This window comes from Haemaphysalis longicornis, unplaced genomic scaffold (assembly GCF_048455015.1).
Source record: "Haemaphysalis longicornis isolate Haplotype H1 unplaced genomic scaffold, Haemaphysalis longicornis Haplotype H1 scaffold_1, whole genome shotgun sequence".
NCBI lineage: Eukaryota > Metazoa > Arthropoda > Arachnida > Ixodida > Ixodidae > Haemaphysalis > Haemaphysalis longicornis.
The window spans coordinates 479696223-479721063 of NW_027526203.1; the positions used below are offsets into that span (position 1 = coordinate 479696223).

At 48.9% G+C, this 24841-nt stretch overlaps 1 protein-coding gene and 1 pseudogene across 7 annotated transcripts in view; both read right to left on the reverse strand.

The window, feature by feature from the left end:
- The window catches only part of LOC144156332 (uncharacterized protein ZK1073.1), a 282683-nt gene that overhangs the window by 40061 nt on the left and 217781 nt on the right, over nt 1–24841 (reverse strand). For 6 of the 7 annotated variants that reach the window (XM_077688317.1, XM_077688319.1, XM_077688318.1 and 3 more), the window contains 3 exons: nt 8515–8575; nt 8323–8409; nt 8183–8261 (listed from right to left, as the gene is read on the reverse strand). In XM_077688317.1, coding sequence (XP_077544443.1) covers nt 8183–8261; nt 8323–8409; nt 8515–8575 — 227 coding nt within the window. The remainder of the gene's footprint in view (nt 1–8182; nt 8262–8322; nt 8410–8514; nt 8576–24841) is intronic. The other variant, XM_077688316.1, reaches the window with a different exon arrangement.
- Nucleotides 22903–23859, reverse strand: LOC144156333 (uncharacterized; annotated as a pseudogene).

Here is a 24841-nt window from a genome sequence, read left to right on the forward strand (position 1 = left end):
AAGTTTTCACTGAAGGCGCGTGCTCGTCGAACGTTATGAGCGCCTGCTTTGATCATTTTGTCGTCGCTAAAGGGAATATTTTAAACGCCTGATTTTCGTTGATACGCATTTGTCTGTGTACGCGAAGTGTCACCGGTGTGTCAAACGGCGTGCTTTCCCAACAAGCCCACTTTTAGCGTTTTTTGTACTAAACATACGTCGTACCCTCTCCCGGAGTGCCGTGGGCACGACCAATAAAGTTCGTGGAACAACTTAAGAAGCTCCCAATGGAATTGATAGCTCAACATGTGTACTGTTGGGCGATTTGGTAGTTCATTAAAAAAAAAGTTACAGCGCGAATAGAAACAAGCGCTCGTCCAGTCGTATTTCTGTGTCCTTGTTTCTATTCGCGCTGTAGCTATTTTTTAGAAGTGATAGCGCCGACGTTGGTTGAATCATTCGCCCCTCGAAGAAGCATTAGGAAACTGCTCTCACAGAATTTGTTACCTTTCAAAGACACCTGGGGCTAAATAGTTAAACTTTTCGCCACTCGAACCACTTTCGTATCCTCTTCCGCCTTGCTGATGACACCGTAGTTTTTCTAGGCTTCGTTTTGATTTTTACCTACACTTGCTGCTATGCTGTCATACCGCCCGGGACGCACCGTTTTTAAAGGGGCCATAAAGACGAATACAAGTTTCTTTCGTTCAAAAAATTTCCTCCTTTGAATATCACTGACACCATATTTAACGCAAAGCTCACTCAAATAAGCTATACAGTCGAACACGGATATATCGAACACGGGTATATCGAATTATTCTCTATATCGTACTCATAAATTATCCCCTTGAAAATCCTGTGTAAAAGTATAGGAATTCATACTTTTATATCGAACCGTATTCTTCCCGACATTGGGTATATCGAACGCCGCGCGAGCTGGAAGGTGCTCTTCGGCGGTCGCTGCACCCCCGATTGAGGTTGAGGAGGATATGGAGGAATGCGCGGGCATGGCGAAGACTGGCTCGCGGAACTAATCCCGCCTACGGAACGAATTTGCGCTTTCCCAGTCGGGCCCCGCTACCGGCCACCGTAGCGTTAGCGAACGGAGCCCGGTATGCTAAATCTCTCTAGGCACACAAGCCCGAACGCTCGGAAAATGTGGCAGTGCGAAGAAGGGATGCCCCGACTGCGCACGTCCTTTTTTTTCGGCTGCCTACGTTCCCCGGTTGGCCAAAAAGTGTTTTTTCTCTCTCTCTGGGCATGTCTTCCCCCGATGTCCTATCGGAAAATAGAAGAGGGAACGAAGGCGCTGGCCGCATCCTCCTTCTTTGGCATTTTGCTGCTGCTGCTGCTGTTTGGCGAGTTGTCCCGCACCCTTCGTAGATCACTGTTTCTCTCGGAGGTGACTATCGCGAGCGTTTTGTTGGAGTCCGTTCAGAGGGCATCGGAATTGTTACCTTCAAAGTTCTTGTGGTACGTGCGCGCTTTTCTTCTTTTGCGTGCGTGTTGTGCATGGCGTGCGAAGGCGCAGCGTACTGCTGGAATTTTCTAGTTGTGCAGGCGTCGTGTGCGCGCCTTGTGACACGGGTGACTGGGTGGTTGTGAACCGACACGAGAGCAATGGCCGCTGCAACCCCAGCCATCGTCAAGAAGCGCAAGAACCTGGACTTTGCGACAAAGCTCAAAGCCATTCAGCGGATCGAGGCAGGAGGGAAAAATTCGACGGTTGCAGACGACTTCGGGATTCCGAGGAGCACTTTGAGTACCCCGTTAAAAAACCAGCCAGCATAAAGGCAGCATAAAGGCCAGCAAAAGGCCAGCATAAAGGCAAAATCGGTGTAGCAACAAACGACCGGAGTTTTTTGTGGGCGCTCCTGCTCACGAGAAAGTTGAAAAGGCTCTCTATGCGTGGTTTTTAGAGATCCGGGGCAGGAACATTCGAGTGGATGGCCCCATGCTAATGGCTAAGGCCAGATGGTTTGCCGGCGAACTCGGAGAAGAAAACTTCGGCGACAACACTGGGTGGTTGCAATGGTTCAAAAACCACCATAACATTGTTGGAAAAACAATTTCTGGCGAAAGCGAAGTCGTGAGCAGCCAAGATATCCACCAGTGGATTTCGAAGGAATATCCAGAAATCTCCGCTAAGTTTGGTCCTGCGGAAATTTTCAACGCCGGCGAGACGGGGCTGTTTTGGCAAATGGTGCCTAGCAAGACAATCGAAGTTCGGGGCACCACATGTCACGGAGGCAAGATGAGCAAAGTGCGCGTGAGCGTTCTGCTCGCCGATAACATGGATGGCTCTCAAAAGCTCCAGCCCTTCGTGATCGGCAAAGCAAGGTCACCCCGCTGCTTCAAAAACTGTAAGCACCTCCCCGTCCGCTACGCCTCCAATAAAGCGGCGGGGATGACGCGCCAGTTGTTCACGGAATGGCTGCAAGCTGGGACGCCGAACTGGGCAAGTCGGGGCATCACGCTTGTTTTCTCGTGGATAACTGCTCGGCTCACCACACCACCTGCGAGCTCGAAAACATCGAGCTCCAGTTCCTGCCTCCGAACACAACAGCCAGGCTGCAGCCGCTCGACCGCTCGACTAAGTCGTTTAAGGTCGGGTACAGGAGGCGATTCCTCGATAGGCTTTTGATGAACTTCCGCGTGGGCACCGAGCTTAAGGTTGACCTGCTGGGAGCCATACATATGATGACAAGCGCTTGGAACAGCGTGAAGAAGGAGACCCTGGCCAACTGCTTCCGGAAGGCAGGCTTTGTGACGGCCGAACTTTCCGAAGGTTGCGCAGACGGCGACGACGACGACGACGAGTGCATGGACGACACGTTTCGTGAGTTGTTGTCCCTTTTCCCGGTGGCTGTTCGAGTCGGAGTGTCTGCCGATGACTTCGTGAATGCTGACACCAATGTTCAGGCTGTTGCGAGCCTCGTTGACGAGTGTATCTTAGCTGCGGTCGCAGGAACCCAGGCCTATAGCTCGAGTGGTGAAGATTGTTAAGACGAGGAGGCGGCTGCACGATCGTACTCCGCGGGTGAAGTGGCCGCTGCGTTCTGCATGATTCACCGTTCTTGCGGCGACGTGGAAGGAACTGGGCTGTCGCACCTGGATTGATTTGAGAAGATCCAGACCAGCGTCTTGAATTTTATTTCCAGGACGAAGAAGCAGGCCAAGATCAGTAATTTTTTATGGAAATAAAGCGTCCTGTTGCGTCGTGAGTGCGGAATTAGTTGTCAGTCTTGAATGCGCCGATCGGTAAGTGATCGCGAGCCATAGGTGAGGTCTCAGAGCCCAGAATTTTTATATCGAATTTTTCATATATCGAACTATTTCGGGATACCCTTGGAGTTCGATATATCCGTGTTCGACTGTATATTGAAGAAAAAAGGGAATAGGCGAGCGACGTGCCAGCTATTTTCCTGCACTGGACTCGGCGATTATGGGCCGCTTGTGACGATTGGCACAGGCCAACAAAATCCAACACAAATTACACTGGAGTTGTAAGACTGCACAACAAGCTATTCGGACTTGAAATTTACGCATAGTCTTCTTATAGCAGTAAGAATGGTGGGGTAACAATGGAAGTTATAAACGAACAGGTAAACAGATAGGCAGTGGATAGGCCGGCCGACGCTGCCTAAGTGCTGTGGCCTAAGCGCTATGGACTCGTCAGCCACGCCATGAGATACTGTTTGTCAAGTCGTATACAAAATTTAACGAAACGAATTACTATCAACCGCAGAAAAAAATACAGCAAATACAGGTCCGGTCAGAACCAAACCGAGCGCGAGGAGCGGTTGCTGAGCGGAATTGCTGCACGGTCTACGATGGCGGACGGTAATCAAGGTAACAAACGGGTACATTTGGGGAATAGCGGCAACATCACTCAGCCTACCAGCTTTCATTTTGGGTACCCGCCTTTAACATCACTGGCGACGTCACGAAAAAGCGACAGAGACGAAGAATTGAAATTTTGGCCTAAAATAATAAATTTCTCAGCGAATAAAGCGCCGGTTGCTTCCGGAGAAGCAGTGAGAGTACTATGAAACACCAAGTCCTTTAAATAAAACGAAGTTGTATTTTGTCTTTGTGCCCCCTTGAAAGACGGCGGTTTTCTTCGGACCAGTTACACACACAAATTTCGCTCGTTGCCTGTGTGCCAGTGGTCAGAATTGGTGCCAAGTATTATTCGCGCACGATGACCGCACTTGAGCTACCGAGCGAAAGAGCGAAGCTTCCATTGCAGGGCAGCCATGGGTGATCGGTGTCGTGTGTATGTTCTTCCCTTATCCCTGAAATTGCAGCAACAGCCATACTGGTGGTCTAGGGAGTCTGCCAGGGCACCATGTATCAACATGGTGCGTCAGTGAACAGGTGGTGTCACCTGGTCAGGTATTGTGTAAGCATTTTTAGGTTACTCTGGGGCAAAACCTCCGGCCTGAGCAAACACGTTCTGTAATTGAATAGGTCTAGAGCCGTGTCATCCAGCGGCCGCAGTCAGACACTGGCTGGGCACGACGCCAACATCACAAGGAAAGGTAAAGAGACAAAGAGAAATGGAAATTTATTGTGTTGCAGCCAGTAATTCCAGACGTCTACCAAGAGCCCTTGGGCTCTAGGTCAGCTGAATGGTCCGCTGGGTCGGAGCTGAACAATAGGGGCTGTGCCCTGCTTGCTCCGTACTAGTGATATTGCGACTTCACGTGTCGCCTATGGAGTGCGCTCCAGGTCTGTCCTTTTTTTACACTGGTGGCACTTGTCAGAATATTTCCCGTCGTGACATGCTCTGACGCGAGTTCCCATTTACTGAGGGTAGGGCGAGCTGGTGGAAGAGCGCCGGCTTGCAGTGATTAGTGACGTCCCTGTAAGATATGAGCTCCGTAAGATATGAGCGCAACGAATGAGCGCTGTAATTGTCGCCAGATCGGTTAGAAAGTACTCGAGCAGCTTTTTGCGCGGATCCAGAGTGTGCGTGATATGGGCACACTCCGCCAGGCCGGAGTGCGCCCGCATCAGATGTATCTTGCCGGACCGCTGACTGTTATGGAGTCCTGCGAATGGCAGGCGCCTCTGATGAGATGCGCCCCCTCGCGTAATTTATAACGGCCGACAGAGTCGTCCACCACATTTGCGCAGGCCGTCATTGCGAAAGCCTCCTCTTCGGACCGACCCGGAGCCGATGGAATTGCCCCGTCGATTGACCATCGCCAGGGTCATTGCATCGCGACCACGGAAATCGGGCGCGTCCACCGCATCTTTGAAATTTTTGTATCATTCGTGCGGGGATTTGCCTCGCTGCGTTCCGAATTGTGGACAAGGGGCAAATTTGTAGGGATGGGCGTGACATGAATTGGTTCGGGCACTTTGGAAGCCGAGGGTACCTTGTGTGTGATGGTTCGCGGTTGGCTGACTCTAGGGAGCCGAGAATACGCTGACCTGTCTGGGTGCACCTAAGCCGCTTCCGTTGAGCCGGCCGTCGAGCCTCTGCGAGCTCCCTGATGGTGTTGCCAAGTCCGAGGGCCTCGAAACGTTCGGTCGAAGCAGTTATCGGGACTCATGGGACCTGCTTGTAGTCCATAATGGGGACGTCAATTTTGAGTTGTTCGATCTTTTTGACGTGCAGGAAAGCGGTGAAAGTAAAAAAGCGCCAGCTTTAGCATGCTGACAGATATCGAGAAGCACAGGGTGTGTTTATTTATGTCACCGAATTCGGGCAGCGTTCGAAGGTTGTTTGGCGTTATAGTTAGTACAACTAGTGCTGTGGGCCCGCCGATGCGATGCCAGCTGAGCAGCTGCTGCTCCCAGCGGAGTTGCGAGGCCGCCGCTGACATTGTGAACACTCCAAGGCCTAGGGAAAAAGGCGGGAAGGTTGGTAGGTCTCAAATAGTCAGCAGGCGTCACAACGCTCAGCTTTCTTTCACACCCACAAGCCGTTACGGCCTTATTTTGATGAAGATCACGTCCTGTGCGAACGTGACATCGTCGGAAGCATTTCATGTCACCGAAAAAACCGCGCACACTGGTCGGTTCGTGCAGCCACGTTAAGTGTGATGTAGGTCTCGCGCGAAATCCGCTGCGCTTAGCTGCGCTTAGGCAGGAATGCCGCTGGCGGGTCTTCGTCAATTCTTGGGACAAGACACAAGAGCGAACGAGCTATCCTGCTTCTGACACGGCTAAACGACCCGATGACCGATGCCCGCTGACGTTTTAAAGAATTCGGGACATGCTGTGCATGCGCCTGGGGTGCGCCCTCGGTACCTGGGGATGCGGTGAACAGACACGTCACATTTTCGCCGCGTTTCCTACCCAAGTGTCATCAATGAGGTTACCGCGGCCCTGTGGCCACCAGTCGACGCGGCAGACGCGAGCGACTGGTTTTGCAGGTTGGGCGCGCGTGCCCAAACACCTCATTCTCCGTTCGTGTGTTCATAGTCGGCAACTGGTGCCGCCGTCACTTGCTCGCAGCGGTACTCGGCGCTTTTGCGAAAGGGAAGTGCAAGGAAACGCCGCAGGAAGTGTTCGCACTTTGAGGAGCTTCGGAGGCACGTCGCTCCGAAAAACAGATGATACTAACAAATGCCTCCCTTCCTGTGAGGTGACGGGAACAAACTGAGCAACAATGTTGACAAACCCCTATGACGAATTCGCCTATCGTACGTGAGCATTGTGGCTGCCTGCGCAGAGTCCCCATCAGCTTTCCCGCGCGGTGCATTCGCTGTCGAGAGACTTTAGGGGACTCCTTTTATCTCGCCTCTAATCGAAGTCTTGTTTTAAACTCAGCGTTGTTTTTTTTTTTGTCAGTAGGCTTCACTGCTATACACAAATGCACTGTGGAAAAAGCACCTTAACAACGACCAAGCCACTGTGTAGTGCGCCTGTTTATTGCTGTGTACTCAGCCTGTTATAAACTGCTGTGTACCAATACTCAAATCATTATGTGAAAGACATTTATCAAGGGGAATGTATGAAGTATTATCGTAAGGGCAGCGCGTTAAGTAGAGACGGCCGCACGATTTTTCGCTGGACGCAGCAGTACATTGCTTACGCATTAAAAGAGAGGTGCGCGGTGCGCATTGGCCATTTCGAAAACCCGCGCTGGCTGCCACGTTCGCAGGAGTCCTCAGAGAAGCACTGCCGTATTGCCGGTAACGCCGGAACGTTCTTCGCTGACGCTCCCGAAAAGGCGCTGGATGGGGCTGCTATAGGGGCTGACAAGCGTCTGTTCTTATCGTCAGCCAAGAACTGCAATCCCTGAAAAGCACGCCGCTACGGACACCTCTTTCGCTCTCTGCTTGGCTTTTGTTGCAAATTCATTTGAAGCAGCTATCAAATACTTTGTGCTGCAACTAAAAGGAACCCGCTAAATACGGCAATATTTCCTGCCTGGCGTCCAATCGCCAAACTTTGGCTTACGCGAGAACGAATATTTTCACCGAATTCCTTGTCTCTGACCAGCAGTAATATTAGGCTGAGATATATCAGGGCAAGATATTATGAGTACTGGAAGCGAGAATTGACTGCAATTTTGAGATTAGAAAAAAGAGTTGAAAAACTGCTTTGGGCGGCTGTATGGCACGTACCCAAGCAGTTGCTCAGCGCGCATGTTTCTCGGCCGCATAGCAGCATCGGAGTAGCTGGACAGCGACTTTATGCGCCGCCGTATCACGTCTCCTGAAGGGTTTCGAGAACGCCGCACGGTACAAACGGGGAGCTCACAGAATCAGCTGGGCGCTGTTACTGGTCTGAGGCCACTGCAAAGATATCTGCCCGAAATGCGAACATTTATACCACAGGGCGTCGCTTGGATGGGCGGAAATTGTATCCATTGGGTGAAGGGTAGAAGAGCCAAGTAGCGAAACTTTGGCTGTAGAACTGGTACGCTGAACTAAAACGCTGCAATATTGGCAAGCCCCCTGTCGATCAGGGACATGTTACGGTGACGAAACGGGCACGTTAGCCTAGGAGGCAAAATCGAATACACAAGGTCAGACATTGCGCGAGACAACTAAAAGATGATGTGCCGCATAGAAACCCGCTACGGTAGGTTACGAGCTTTACTTTCACATTCCTTGCAATGCTGTGTTTCAGATTGTGGTAAATAAAAAAGAAACATTTGGGCACTTTTTGTAATTTCTGTTATCGCCGTATCCAAACGCGATACTGTAAAAGCGAAATGCACAATCGCACAGTGATCTTACCGCTCCAAATTTGTGAAGAACGAGGTACTGCTCAGCAGAGGGGTTCATGCCAACATTCTGGAGTTTCCAGTTCATGATCTGAAACACAAAAGCGCTTGTTCAGTATTTTATTTCGACATGATGGCCTGGAACGGCGCACCTTATCCTTGAAGTACTCCATCATGCCGACTCCTGTTGACACCAGGTGCATCAGGACGAGCCCCAGCACTCGCGACGCGTGGGCAAGCTGAGGGGCAAAAGCACCGGTCACACCGCGCGTGGCACAGCCGATGTTCCACGAACGGGAAAGAAAGAAAAGCATCGTTGCCAAAAAGCCAAACGTGACACGTACCGCAAACCGGACAAGAATGTTGGCTCCTGCTCCCTCTCCGAATCCAACTACCAAGTTGATCCTGCAAAACCCATGCGAAACAAAGTGACCTCGCTATTCAGGAATCGTAGTTTAGTACTTACAAAAATGTGTAGACAATGAGTAGAGTGTCGGCCCTGCTCAACAAACTTCTGGGAATCGCCCTGCCCTGCCCTACTATTGTGACTCCGCGCAATGCGTGAGGAAGCGCAGCAGTTCCAGGGAACAGAAACTACGATTGGTCTCCTATAGACCAATAATGCTTAAATTCATAGTTGACGCTCACTGCAAGCCGTGCAAATGTGTTTCTCCTCTTCGAAAGTTGATGACATTATTCAGGACTTTTGAATATTTGGGACGAAACTCGTACTCTTTTTTTTCACCCTTCTATCGCAATCGAAAATGCCTTAGTGCACTCAGCTGAAGAAATGCTGTCATTCACTTAAAGAAATTGTGGTAGTTCACAACCCGCAGCCTTCGAAATGATTCTGCAAAAGCATCGTCATATATTCACCTAGCTTTTCTTGGCTTGCTGTCCAGCCAGCTTGGCGTCATTTGCAGGGACAGTAGTTACAGGGGTGCGGACGGAAAGACATATGTGCTGTTCGTGGACCGGTCGCCTTTCTCACCGCGCTGGCCACACAGAACCTCAATGAACGGGCGCGCTCTTCCTTCGGTCCCTGTCTGAGATGACAGCAGGGACGGTAGGCAACAGGAAGGGCGCAATATTTCTTTCAAGGTCACGCTTCCCATTCTGGAAATGGTCGGCTAATTGAGGCGCTGTTGAACCTCGGCCCACGTCCCGAACAATGCGAGTGGTTATGCTCTGCTGAGCCCTGAAGGGGCAGTGAAATGTGCCGGTTTCGGTAGATTGCAGAGCCGCGAATTCAGATTCACCGCTCGCGTCACGCGGATAATGATGATGATGGTTGGTGCTAGTGGCGCAAAGCGAAATAGGACAAAGAGCGCCAAAGACAAAGTTATTCAATGATAGTGATGCAAATGTAAATACAATATTATGTCAGTCAGAAGTGAAACGAAACAAAAGGCAATAAAGATGGCTGGTGTAAAAGGCCTCGAAGATTATGCATGATATGCAAGGAACTGTAAAAATTTGACGTCTATTAAAAACTGTAAAATACAGCTAATTTGGAAAACATTGGGTTGCGTCCAAGAAGTATGGTGGGTGTAGGGGGATGTGTTTTCTATATAGTTCAGGAAAATGCTTGCGTCGTGTGGTGTCGAGTGCCTTGCATGCAATTAAGTTATGAACTACGGACAGAGCCTCTGCACACAGGGGTTTTGAAGATCCCTTGAGCAGGTACCAGTGCATGCGTGTGCCCTATCCCAGCATAGCCCAGGCGACTTGTTTGTATCTGTTGCATGGGTCGGTGGTGCACGGTTCCAAGTGGGGTTTCATTGCGTGCAATTTGTTGTCTGTCTGTTCACTCCATTTTGTCATGTTTTACGAAGGTGTTGTCTGATGTGCGGCTGGAGGTTAGTGTAGGTATATGTTAGTATTTGTACTGTGTTCGTGAGTGTAGCACCAGCGGCCATTTGATCCGCGGTCTCATTCCCGGCAATACCAGAGTGTCCTGGAATGCAGAAGAAAATTATTTAAAGATTTTATGCATAGGCAGACATAATAGGCTTAAAAATAAGACTGATCACATACTTTTTAGAACGCTTTCTGTAGCAAGTGCACATGCAACGCCGAGAGTCCATGTAGACGAGGGACTTTAGAATTTGATGTTCGACGATATGATTTAAGACAATTAATATACCGTACGCTCCTGCTGTGAATATACTGTTGTAAAATGTCATCGTCTTACAAATATGAAAGTTTGGTCATGCGTAGCACAAGACACAGTGGTAGCAGATTTTGACGCGCCGCTGCAAAACTCTGCACACGGCTACTTCTCCTGCAGAAACAGGAAATGCTATATAATCACTACTATTGGTGCCTTGTTTTTGTAAAGTTGGCTAGAGGACAGCTCGCACGACACAGGCCGGAGATGCCATGGTGGAATAACGTCAACAATGCGTGTCTTGTATATGTCTGAAAAGGGAACTTTGAGCTGAAAAACTTCGTCTTTCGATCTGAGTACAAAAAGCAGGGAAATAAATAGACGATTTAGAAGAGTTGCTGTGAGGATGTATCGTTAATAGTCTAATTGAAAGGGTGGCTAGTCATGAACATAATTTTTAAGGCGTAGAGCAAATCCATGCATGTCATCTGATGATGTAGGGACCAGTTATCGCACTCTACATACAGACTTTGGACATGGCTAGTGCGGAATGCGCCATACGCAAGGCGAAGCCCCAAATGTAGCACTGGGTCGAGTATTTTAAGTGCCGTTTGTGTTTCTGACCCATACACATCACTGCCATAGGGCAATCGGGATCCTACCAAGGCGGTATATACACGCATAAGGAGTTGCTTGTCTGTACCATGGGATTGAAGTGATAGAACTTTAAGAATGTTCATAGTTTTTAGGCATTTTTGCTGAAGCTGTTTGGAGTGTGGGATGAACGTAAGTTTCTCATCGAATATTTAGCTAAAAACTTGCGCTCCTTTCTAACAGGAATCGAAGCGCCATTAAGAGTGATGTCTGGGTCCGGATAGATCTCACGCTTCCTGGAGAACACAACGCAAGTACTTTTTTCTGGATTGAGTTTAAAACCATTCTTGTCTGCCCAATCGGCAGGTTTTTTGACACCAAGCTAAACTTGACGTTTACAAATTGACATATTACATGATTTAAAACATATTTGGACGTTGTCCATATATATCTAATAAGAAATTGTAGGTGGCAATGCCTTCCCAAGACTTCATCTGAACTATGAGCAGCGTGGAGCTGAAAACTCCACCTTGCGGCACGCCGTTTTTTTGCACGTGAACCCTTGACAGTGAACTACCGAGTCATACGGAAAATGTTTTCTCAGGCATGTAACTAGGAAGATTGTTTAACATATTTCCCGATACACCGAATGAGTTCAGGTCACTGACGATCCCGTAACCCCAAGCGGTGTCACAGGCCTCCTCAAGGTAAAAAAAACACAGTTGTGCAAAATTGTTTATGGATCAAGGCATCCTTGATATACGAGTCAAGAGTGACAGCCTGGCTGCTGTCGAGAATACCATTGTACCCTAAACAGTACACGTCTCCGTTAATCATCTTCTCGAAAAGCTTGCACAGGCAGCATGTCAGGAAAATGGCCTTGGAAGGGTCCTTCCCCTCCTTCAGAAAAGCCACTACAATGGCCTCCCTCCAAGACCTCGGAAGGTGCCCCGAAAGCTGTATTATTTTGTATAGGTGCAGCGGTGTTTCCAGAGTGTCTGCGTGTAGGTGTTGTATCATGGTGTATGTAATGCTGTATGCACCTAGAGCTGAAGGTTTACAACTGCTCAGCGCTATCTTCAGCTAATGAAGTGAAAAAGAATTGTAATAGGTGTTTGTCGTGTTATTATCGCGTAAAGACCTCTTGTCTCCGGATGTTTTGTTTCATGAAAGTGTTCGTGTAGCGTGCGGATCTTCACACGGGTTCAAAGTGTTGTACAAGTGTGTTAGCCTGATCTTCGAGTGTGTCCCCTGTTGTGCTGACCAGGGGAAGGCTATGTATCTGTAGTCCTCCGGGATTTCGCATTCGTGTCCAGACTTTGTGTGTGCCTGTGTGCGAGTTTATGGATGCAATGAATGCCTGCCAATTCTCCCTTTTTGTGTAACGGCGCACACGCTTGCCAAGAGCCTTCGCCCGTTTAAAGACGATGAAAATATCCGACGTTGGGTACCGACGAAGGATACCCCGCGCCTTGTTCTGGCCTCTCGCGTTCGCCTGCAGTCCTCGTTCCGCCACGGCCTCTTTGAGTTGCGCGGGTCACCGGAATCATGTGAAATGGACTTTTCGGGGGCATCAATGATGTGCACCGTAATCAGTTGGGTCGCCTCTTCAACGTGTACGTGTTTTATGAATGTGTAGTGTAGATGTTTCCGTATATGTATTCCAGTTCGCTCTCGCCTCATTAACCTTTTATGGAAAGGGGAACGGTTTGTGCCTTTGCCTATGTCTGTTAATTTGGGAGGGAAGTATTCACTAACATATTGTGAGCACAGGTGTCATCGTTGTTTCACAACTGTTACTCGAACGCCCAATCCCACCTAGCAACTCATCATCAGTGTGTCGAACGCGAGCAACACACCATCTTCTTCATCTATCATCGTCGCGCCTTCTCCACCATCGCTTTTTGCAACGGCCTCTCGGCGAGGCTGCGTCGTCATTAAACGCGTCCTTCAAGTCTCCCGTGTCCGAGTCTTGCAATATGGGTTCCAGGGGTTTATGCAGAATTTCGATTTTGGGGGGGTGTCGGTGGGATGTTTGGGGGGGGGGGGGGGTGTTGTATAAATCCCTAAGCAGGGGGGGGGGGGTGTTGGGGGGGGTGTTAGGGGGATGTGTATAAATCCCTGATGGGTTCGTGTCCGCATCCCACCCAAAAGATGAAAAAAGAACTGCAGCGCCAATATTCTAGCCAAGATGTAAATAAGTATTGTGTCCTATGTTATGTTCTGTAGGCTGTTTTTTTTAAAAGGCATAGTCCGGAAGATGTTAGGAATTTCTCGATGAGACCACCTCGGCCATCCGTGCGGGGTGAGCCCCAGAGTGGATTATGTGCACTGAGTTCACCAAAAAGTTCACCAAAACGCTGATCTACCAGAGCCTCGAAATCAGAGCTGGACAGCTGGAAATCAGGAGTAATGCAGAGGGAGCAAACCGTTATTAACCGGTTACATACTGTTGAACAAATTTCGACAACTTCAAGGACAGTATTTAAGTTGATGGTATTACATGCTATGGATTCCCGGGTGACAATGGCCACACCGCCCGAGGAGTGTGCGCAGCCATCTGTCCTTTCTAAATGTTCTATAATTACTCTAGTAATTTGTGTTTTTGTTATTCAGATGTGTTTCCTGCAGACACATTACACTGGGCTGATTGGCAGCGGTATCTCGTATACATAATCAAGATTTTTTTATAAGGCTTCTACAGTTCCATTGTAATATAATTTCTCTTGCCATTGTTTACAGTTACAGTGACTGGATGTGTGTGCATGTGCTTATAAAAGGTATTTCGGGGCACTGATTCTTGGCTTTTTGTCTTCTCTGGAGGTTTGTGCGAAAGGACCTCTTCCTTTCGCTGCGATGCAGCACCAAAGATCCGACGTCCACGTCGTCGGATGTCGCCCATGTCCTCAGAGCACCCGACGGATCGGGGACCTTGGACCTCACATCCTTGTGGGTGCTGTTTGCTGCAACCGCCCCCACCGAAGACCTCGTGGGCGCCACGGGTGGCACATGCGGTGCGGCGGAGCTGAGACCCGCGGCTGATTCCTCCACGTTCATCTCCTCGGCGCCCTCAGGTGTACGGGGGGCAGCGGAAGCAGACGGGAGGAGTGCCATCGCTCCCGTCGGTGTTTGTTGTCACCGCAATACTGCGGTGTGGTGAGGGGGTGGGGAAGGCGGGACCAGATCGCCGAAACCAGACGCCGCTCCGACCACTGGCGAGCTGCATCGGCGTACCTCCGCAGGGGGAATGAGGCAAACCGCTTTTGCCCCTCTGGGAAGACAATGTTCTCAATCACCTTCACATTGATGATTTGTTTCTCCTGTTTAAACTTTTCGCATGTTCGAGAGTAGGCCGGGTGGAGTCCCTGGCAGTTGGCGCAAGTGAAGATTTGCCATTTACAGTTTTCAGATGGGAGGTCATGCTGGGCTAACTTCGCGCGGGTAAGACAGCCACGGCGGAGTTTGAACCACACCCGAACCGCTGGCACTTACAACAGCGCTGCGGGTTAGGGATCTATGGCCGAACTAAACGTCAAATGAATCTTGCGTTGATGAATTAGGGGAGTGCTCACCGGTCAAAAATTAAAATCAGGTGTTTGGTTGGGATTCCGTTGTGTTCTCTGCGTAAGGTTGCGCGCCTGGCTGTTGTTATGTCATGACTGCGATGGTCCTCGAGTAGATCGGCTTCGGTTGCGCAACCACGCCCCGGGAGCTGTGAATGTTGCGGTGGGCCGTGAACCTGATGTCGAGATCTGCGATACGTGTCTTGGTAAGACGTTTTGTGGCCTGCTGCTGGGTATCGACTCCACCAACAGTTCTCCAGTTCTCTGTTTCTTTGTTTTGTGGGACTCTCCGATTCTTCCTTCAATGAACTCCGAGATGAACACGGAGAGTGAGGCAACAGGCTTTTCTTTTTCAACGGGTTCGGTTATCAAGAAGCTAGTTGTCAGGTTTTGGGAAAGTCATGGTCGGAAGGGGTGGAAACAAAAGCTTCGGTGCGGCCAAATTTAGGAGGGCGATTATTGGGTTTGGAGAACTTAGAAAAAATTGGCCGCGTATCTGCTCCTTTCGTTGCAAATGTCGTTAAAAGACGATAGTCTTTGTAGACATTTGCCAAGGAAATGCCTTCTTTGCTTTCCCGCTCACCTCTCATGCTGTTCCTGTACCGTCGCGCTCATCCCAAGGTAAACACACTAAAGGTTTGCGCAAGGCGATTTGAATTTACCGCGTTTCACTGCTAGAGGCCGGGTTCCTCGATGCCAGCGCTGCAGTACGGCGGAGACGCGCGTGAATGGAGGCGGCCGACTACAACGTTTATAGAACCGCGTGGCCGTACTCCACGTGTGTTCCAAGCAGAACGTGGAACCTAGCTAGTGGAACCTTTCGTTGCTGTTGCCGCGTGATTTTTCATACGCCGCCAGGAGGCGGCGGTTTTCTGGAGTAGATTCAGAATATCATTTGTTATCGAAAACCCAAGCATCCATGAATTTTTTAATAAAGGAACTCTGTAAATATTCCCTTGCGTACTAATTTGCTGTCTTATATTTGCGTAATGTCTTGTTCTTGTTCAACAAAGTTGACAAGCATGAACATATAAACCGGGCTTAGACGTTTACATTTGGCTGTGAGTATATAAGACTATTGCGCGATGTCAATTTTACTTTGGCCGGGTGGCTGAATCGAGTTACGGACAGACAGACGGACAGACAGACAGACAGACATACAGACAGACCAAAATTTCTGGGTTTAAGTAGCCCAAGAAAGACTATCGTCTTTAAAAAAACTATAAAGCACAGGAAAAAAGGGCGGGCCAATCTAGCCTGTGGAGGTTTTTGGGAAGCGAAGCTTTATACACCACCTTCTACGGTGACTACGGCTCGATACGTTAATCACACGTTACACTGTACCTGTAACACGACCTTTATTATTTCACTTCAGGACGACGTTCAGAATGGCCTTATGATAGGTGTGCTGCACACTCTGAGTTTGCGTTTCATGGCAGTTTTATTTTGTAGCAGCTGCGCAGCTGCGTAACACCTGGGAGTCCACTACGAAGGACATGGTTGAAACTGTTTTTTCTTGTCTGTTTCGTACGAATGGATATCGTTGAGCTGTCTACTGCATATTTGGAACGCAAGAAGTCCATAGATCGGCGGCAGAGACGGAGGAGAAGTGATCTGCCTTGCGTTAGTGTGAGCTTCATTTAATCTTTACTAACTCCTAGCGCACCCGCAAGGCGCGCACACGGCCGCTACCCATGTCGTGGGCAGAGCGCACAGTGGCACGAGAGGTCGCATGACGCTTTCAAATGGTATTCAGCGAGAACGCCGGGGGTAAACCCGCAGCTGTGCTCAGTAAGTACACCGTCTGTCTCACCCGTCTCCGCGTGCGCTAGTAGCTCAATTGGTAAGACAACGGCTCTCGTTTCGTGTGTCTATTCGGCCCAGGTTCGATTTCTGGCGCTGCCAGTAACTTTTTATTTGTTCGCGGGAGTTTTCGCATGACGCCGACGGTCGCGACAGAACCGTTGGCTGGTTGAGGTACAAGCTCCGCTTTAAAAAGCAGGGGCGGGTAGTTCTTTCTCCTCTAGGGGCCCTATTGTCGACTGCATAAGTTCACAGTGAATTCGCCATGTTTTTTGCGTAAGCACAACGCAAGCAATCAGTGACGTTTGCACGCATAGCTATGACGACATGCAGTGTAATTTGACGCTTCCCTCATAAAGATCACAACCAAGGTATCACATATTGCTCATAAAAGATATAAAAACACTTGGCATGTATTATAAAAATTAAGACGGCAGCTGAGGCTGTCAAGGGAAACACATTTCTTTAGGTCAAAATTGGTGTCAACACCGCAAGGCGATCAAGTAACGTTGATCCAAACGCGAGCGAAGGTCGGATGTTGAGCTAATAATGAGACAAGTTAATGGCGTGATCACAGAAAAAGACGGCCGTGGCCATCGGTTGTATGACGCGTAAGGGCAGCGAAACGCTGCGCCTGATAACGGCGGAACGTAGCGATGCCGCCGATTCACTCATCCGTCAAGCTAAACCTCAATAATAATGAATAAAACATCCACTTTTAGATGCGACCGCATCTCATTCACCCGCCTTGTCCCTCCATCCGGCGTCGTCGGCTTCCGCCCCCCCCCATTCTCCTCGCCGCGCCAGCTGCGCTCTCCGCCGCTCACCCCCTCTCCTCTCCGATAGCGAACACTCTCTCGCGGGGGGCATCGGATTGGATTCGATTGGATTGGTTTGAATTGGCTTGGCCTGGCTTGGATTGGATTGGATTTGGATTGGATTAAAGTGGATTGTGTTGGATTGTGTTGCGTCATAGCCGCGGCAGACGCACTGGCGCCGGCGCGTCCCCTCACCGTTATGCGCGCTATAAAACGCGGTGCCTGCGCCGCTCCGCTCCATCGTTCCAGCGCCGTTCCCCCGCTGTCCAACGCTGCAACGTGAACCCCCTATGCGTCGCATCTACACAGGGGTTCCCGAGAGGGAAGGTGGGAGTTTTTTTCTGTGTTGTTTTTTCTTGAATTAGATCGTGTGAACCACCAGCTTACTAAGAGGAGTGTGGAGAAATGCCATGGAGAGGCTGATGGAGAGGCTTGTACTGCCCTATTATGTTACTGTTATGCCAAAAAATAATTACTATTTTATTTCCAAAAATAAAACAAAATGCCGGGCGTGATTTTTATGCGCCGTTGGGAACAGTCAAAAGTATTATTTGTTTCGTTAGAAAACAGTTTTAAACCGCGCGTCGTGTGAAACTGTGCCTGCTTCAATTGCACGGAATGTGACGGCGCCGAAGGTCGGTGAAATTTTTCGCTTGGCTTCACGACGACAGCAAGCGCCATTTGCAAGCCCTTACGTAACAGCACGCCACTTTAACGCAGGCTAAAGTTGCCAATGTGTGACGTAAACATTCCCGCCGGCCATTGAAATTACGTCACGCCTTGCCAACCAGTCACACAGAGGGCGTGACATACAAGCCGTATTGTTGTTGAACAGCACAGACAGGCCTACGTTGCCATGTCCGCTGCATTTCGACTAGTTTTTCGTTGCCGGCCAAGAATTATGCACTTTACGTAGACAGAAATAAGGCAAACTTTTGAACTGTTGCCAGTAAACGTCATGAAACATCAAAATGACGACAGCACGCACCGCTTTGTCAACCGGAAGCACGTGACCGAAATTTCAAGCCAATCAGAAAAGACTTCCGGCAAATTCACAGTTTACGGTGAATTTAATGCGTCGAGAATAGGGCTTTAGCTTTACCCTGATAACTAGAGAAGTCCCGGAGCTCCCTGCCTGGTAGACGCACAGGGAGCCCATCGGCCGGAACTTGACCAAGCGCCGACGGCCGCCGCTTGAGGCTTTTGTCCCTTCGCTTTTTGACTTATTGCCACGGTTGGTTGCAGCGTGTGGGAGCTCGGGGTCTGTGCTGTCGCTTATACCTTCACATTAAATACAAAAGGGGCGTCAGGCGGAGTTTAATCAAACCGGAATTTCCAGAAGCGTAAAAATGAGCACAACTGTACCACGCACTTTTATTCACTACGATTTGTGACGCCAGCAATCGTGCATGATGAAGCGGGACGGGAGAAGCTCGTTTAAACGTTACGGGAAGTAGGAACGTGTAAATTGAAGAATAAGTGCGCCTGGAAATTCGTGCTGAACAGCGTTCCTACCAGACCAAATTTCAGCTAGCCAACGTTACGAAATTGCGTGCCTCACTAGCAAAGGCAGCAGGTTTTAGTTTCGAATACGGTCAAAAGTTTTGTCATAGTGTCGGAGTGCTGTCAAACGATTGATGTGGGCGAACGTGAAAAGTACTGGAATGGAGGGAGCCTCATGTGGCATTCATGAAACCCAGTGGTGCAAAATTAGAACAGGAAATGAGCGCACGTCACGCGGGAGGCAGTTCCTTGCCACACGCGGCGCTCGTGCGCGGCATGTGCTACGCGCGCGGCTCGCGGTTGTTGGCCTCAGGGTGCTCATTTCGTGCCTTGCTTGTCCACGCAAAGGAACTGGCGCAGTTAGCGCTACTTGTGGCCGGAGAAACAGCACAGCTGGCGGCCCTTCGTCGGAGTCCCGGCTGTTGCATCATCATCCACTGCAGGACGAAGGCCTCTCCCATCGACCTCCAAGCGCTCCTCGCTGCTCGAGTCCATTCTTTGCCTCCTAATTTTATCATTTCGTTCCTCCACCAAGTAACTGGCCGTCCTCTTTTTCTAGATCCGCCTCTCGGTGCCCAATCTGTCACCGATTGATTATGACGATGACTGAGTTTTTATGACGCAAGGCCGACTAGGGGCAAGGAGCGCCAAAAACAAGATACTTCATGAGATTGGTGTGAAAGTAAATACTAAAGCATTGCAGTTAAAATATGCCTCAAATGAAAAAAAAAAAGACAATGGAGATGGCTGGTGTAAAGGGCCAGATGGTCAGTGGGCATAAGAGACAATGTGTAAAAATTTGACGTCGTTGAGAAACCGGAAGGTGTGCTTGTTAGAAATCATGGGAACATCACCCAAAAAGTACCAGGGGTACAGAAGAATGTTTTCTCTGTATAACTGTGGTAAGTGTTTATGTCGTATTCTGTTGAGTGCCTTGCATCGTATTAGTATGTGCATCCCGGATAAGTTCGGGATATGAATCACGGATAACGTTTTACGGATAAGTTCCCCACACCTGCTGCACAGGGGTCTTGGAGATCCAGTGAGCAGGTGCGAGTTTGCATGTGTATGTCCTATCCGCAACCTGCATAAGGCAACCTCAGTGAATCTGTTATGTGAGTCAGTAGTGTATTGTCCCAAGTGTGGTTTTATTGCGTGTAGTTTGTTATCTGTCTGTTCATTCCACTGTGCTTGCCATTCGTCAAGAAGGTGTTTTCGGATTTGCGGCTTAAGGTCACTGTGTGGTAGTATTGTTATGTCCACTGTATTCCTGAGTACGGCACCAGCGGCCCTCTCATCAGCAACCTCATTGCCAGCGATTCCAGCGTGGCCTGGAACCCAGCACAAGACCATAAAGAGTTTTTGGGCATATATAGACATGACAGTGTTGAGAATCATATTGACAATTCTGTTTTTGCATGGCTTGTGTGATGCCAATGTCGCACAACGATCAAGGAATACGTACATATGATGAACGTTGGAATTTTGTATTCAAGAATGTGTTGTGCAATGAGTAAAATGCCATATGCTGCAGCTGAGTAAATTGTGGTATATGGGCTCATGGTTTTGCATGCATCAAAGTTTGGCCCATGAGCAGTGCAAGACACCATGGTTGCAGTTTTTGATGCGTCACTATAAAACTCTGCACTGATACTTATACTGCAGGGATAAGAAGTGCTGCAAAATTGCAGTTTGTGGTACCCTGGTTTTAACAATTTTCATGAAAGACAATTCACAAGATACAGGTTGGCTGCCAGGGTGGTAAAACGTCAGTAAAGGATGTGTAAATGTCTAAAAGGAGATGTTGAAAACCGAAGCTTCCTGTCTCACTCTAAGTGAGAACGGCAAACAAACGGAGGGGTGATTTACAAACAGAGTGGATGTGGATGTATCATTAAAAACAGGTTTAAAAGGATGGTTATTCAGCGATGAAATCTTAAAAGCGTAGATCATGTCCAGGTACGTTCCTTGGTCCTCAAGGCACCACTTGTTACACTCAACATACAAACTTTGGACTTGGCTAGCGCGGGAAGCACCCGATGCAAGACGAAGACTCAAGTGTAGCACTGGATTGAGCATTCTTAATGCTGTTTTTGTCGCCAACCCATAGTCCAGCCGAGACCCAACCAAGGCAGTACACAGGCGCAGCAGGAGTTATTTGTCAGCACCATACGATTGGTGTGAGAGGACCTTAAGGATATTCATTTTTTTAGACATTTCTGCTTCAGTTGCTTGATTTGAGGAATGAATGTGAGGTTTTGGTCAAACACACCTAAAAACTTGTGCTCCTTGTTCACAGGAAGTGACACGCCAGTAAGACTAATTCCTGGGTCCGGATGGACCCAACGCTTCCTGGAGAACACAACACAAGAGCTTTTTGCAAGATTCAGTTTAAAACCATTCTTGTCCGGCCACCCAGCAGGTTTTTTGACCCCAAGCTCGACTTGACGTCCACAGCTTGACATGTTACATGATTTAAAAGATATCTGCACGTCATCTACATACATGGAATAAGAAATTGTAGGTGGGAATGCCTTCCCAAGAGAGTTCATCTTGACTATGAAGAGAGTGCAGCTGAACACTCCACCTTCAGGCACGCCGTTTTTTTGCACGTGAACCCTTGAGAGTGCACTACCGACTCTCACGCGAAATGTTCTCTCCGAGAAGTAACTAACAAGGTTGTTTAACATGTTACCCGAGACAGCGAATGACTTCAGGTCACTAAGGATGCTGTAACGCGATGCGGTGTCATAGGCTTTCTCGATATCGAGGAACACCGTAACACAGAAATAGTTATGCACGAACGCACGAAGGCACTCAAGTGCCACGAGTTGGTCGTTTGTGGATCGCCCCGCCCTGAAGCCTGCCTGGTAGCTCTCGAGAAGAGCATTGTACTCAAGAAAGTACATCAGTCTCCTGTTTACTATCTTCTCGAAGAGCTTGCACAGGCAGCTCGTCAGGGCGATGGGACGGTAACTTCAGCGGGACGACGGGTCCTTTCCCTACTTCAGGAAAGCCACTGCTATGGTCCCCCTCCAAGACTTAGGAAGGTGCCCCGAAAGCGAGATTTTGTTGTACAGATGAAGAATTGTTTCAAGTGTGTCTGCGTGTAGGTGTTGTATCATTGTGTATGTGTATCATTGTGTATGTTGTATCATTGTGTATCAATCCATCTTAGACACACTTTGGAATTTTTGTGATAACCTGCCCAGTTCCGTTGAAACATTGTGGAATACCCTGAAGTCCACCCTCCACTTTTGCATTGTCAGATATATTCCTAGCAGGAGTGTCCGTACTAACCAAAACAACCCATGGATATCAAGAGAAATCATTCACCTTCATCGCAGGCTTAAGCGTGCCAAACGGCGTCACTCCCCTCCCAGCAAGTTAAACTCATTGAAAACTCTTCTTGCCTCCAAGCTTTCTGATGCAAAGGCTAAATATTTCTCGCAAATCCTTCCAAGTTTTACAAAAAGCTGTCCGGAGAAATTCTGGTTGTACTTAGGTGATCGTCCTAAAGACGTCCAACAGATATCAATTAACGGTTCTGTTACCGGTGACTCGGTCGCTATCGCTAACCATTTTAACCAATATGTTCACTCCGTATTCTCTCCAATCCAAGACAGTACACCGTACAACATGCCCCTTCCAAATCTGTCCTCAGAATTTATAATCGTTGAGGATGTTATTAACATGTTACTCAACCTAAAAATTAGATCTTCCGTTGGCCCCGACAACATACCCAATGCCTTTTTGCACCGATACGCTGAGCCGCTAGGGCATATTCTTACTCACCTTTTTAGGTTATCATTTGACTGTACCGAAATTCCTGACGACTGGCGCATGGCCTGTGTCATACCAATCTTCAAAAAAGGAGACCGCCTCTTTGCAGAGAATTACCGCCCTATCTCCCTGACTTCTAGCATCTGTAAACTCTTCGAACATGTAGTATCAAATTTTATTGTCTCGTTCTTAGAAGCCAACAATATTCTAACGCCTTTTCAGCACGGGTTCAGAAAACGCTTATCTACGCTAACCGAATTAGTAACCACTATTCATGAACTTGCGTCTTCACTCGATAAGGCTGAACAAATCGACGTCATTTTTTTAGATTTCAGCAAAGCATTCGACCGTGTTCCTCACAGTAAACTGATCCTAAAGCTTCAAAAAATTGGCTTACCAATAACACTCATAAAATGGATCCAGTGCTATCTGTCTAACCGCTAGCAGTTTGTTAAAATCAATAGCTCTTTTTCCAATACTCTCCCTGTAACTTCCGGTGTCCCTCAGGCCAGTGTGCTGGGACCTGTACTCTTTTTAATTTATATCAATGATATTTCTGACGTTATCCAAGCATCGCCGATTGGTCTAAAGTTGTTTGCGGATGACTGTGTACTCTTCAAACGAATTTCATCCTCAAGTGACCAAGCTAACCTGCAATGTAACCTTGATGCTGTCTCTGAATGGTGTGCGAAATGGTGTGCGTCAGAAACAGTTTATCGAACCTTGCCACCATTGTCCCGATCTTCCTTTGCTGATTGCCATAGTTTTTTGCGCAAGTCCCGAACTCGTGCGGAAAAGTCTTCGGATATCGATATTGTTGTTCCCTTCAGTTTCCCGCAATTACGTAGGACTAACACATTTTAAGAGAAATTGTACAGCTTAAGAATTGCTGGCCGCTCTCGATTTTGTTTTTGCCTGCCAATTCGGTGCATACGTTCTACAGATTTAACATTGACCTTAAGGATATCTTTAAAAATGCACTTAAAAATCCGCTGTTGTAAATTTGCATTTTGTTCGTTATCACCCTCTTCCAAGACATAGAATATTATGTTATTCCGGCGGCTCCTGTTTTCCAAGTCTTCCACCTTAACCGATAAATCTCGCACCAGTTTATTTGTTTCTACGGTCATTACCTCATGCTCGGCGAGTTTATCCTCGCATTGTTGTAGACGAGCTAACTCTTTTTCTATGGCTGTTAATATTTCCTGTACGTTGCCTACCGTTGTTTCTACTTGTTTCAAGTTTTCGGAAAGAGCAGTGAGCGTTTTATTGGTCTTCGTTTGTTCCTTTAGGATTTTTTTTGAGAAGCTTGCTGTTTAAGGTGGCTTCGGAACTAGAATCTGTGTCTGAGCGGGGTCCAGGGTTTAACTCCACATCACCTGATGTCAAGCAAACAATCACACAATGAAGAAAGCAGGCTCCGTGGGCTTGGCAGCCTACTAAAGTGAGCGAATCGTCTCTAATAGAGCAAACAGAATGTTTGTCACCCACCTGGACGAAATATTAGAAATGCATGAGCAACCGCCCGAACACGGTGCTGCCAAGCCCACTGAAGGCTGCTGAAGATGGCTCCGGGTTTTATGCTGAAGCTCAAGAGTGTCAAGAGTGTCCACTGACGTCACACTGTTGACAACATGGTAGGGGAGCAGCACTTGAGGCGCTGCTTTCCATGACGGTGCTCCGTCGACGGCGCTTTCCGGCGCGCAGGCGCGATGATGCTTCCTTGCGGTGGAAAAAGTTCCGCCGGGCCGACGACGGAATCCACCCGCAGCAGGGCGATCTGGACGAAAAGTAGAAAGCATGAGCAACCGCCGAACACGGTGCTGCCAAGCCCACTGAAAGGCTGCTGAAGATGGCTCCGGGTTTTATGCTGAAGCTCAAGAGTGTCCACTGACGTCACACTGTTGACAACACGGTAGGGAGCAGCACTTGAGGCGCTGCTTTCCATGACGGTGCTCCGTCGACGGGGCTGTCCGGCGCAGGCGCGACGATGCTTCCTTGCGGTGGAAAAAGTTCCGCCGGGCCGACGACGGAATCCACCCGCCGCAGGGCGATCTGGACGAAAAAGTAGAAATGCATGAGCAACCGCCATAACACGGTGCTGCAGTGTGTATGTGTATGTGTTAATGTGTTGTCTTTCGGGTTTGTTATTCTGGGATTGGGCTTTTTGGGCTTCTGTGTTGGTTTGGACGCCGCAGCCCGTTCCTGGCGCTGCGATGCAGGCATGAACGGCCCGACGCCCATCTCATCGTCAGATGTCCTCGGGGTGCCCGATGGACCGGGCCCCCTGGACTTGGCACCCATTCGGGTGCCCTTTGTATTTTGAGCCGCTACCGCCGAAGGTGTCGGGTGCGCCACAGGTGGCACGGGCGGTGCGGCCGGGCTGAGGGTGGCACTGCTGCTCCTCAGAAGGCACAGAGGAATTACCGTGTCATCGAACTCGATGCGCTCGCAGACGGCGCTCGGGTTCCACTCCTACCCGCGGAAACGAATTTGG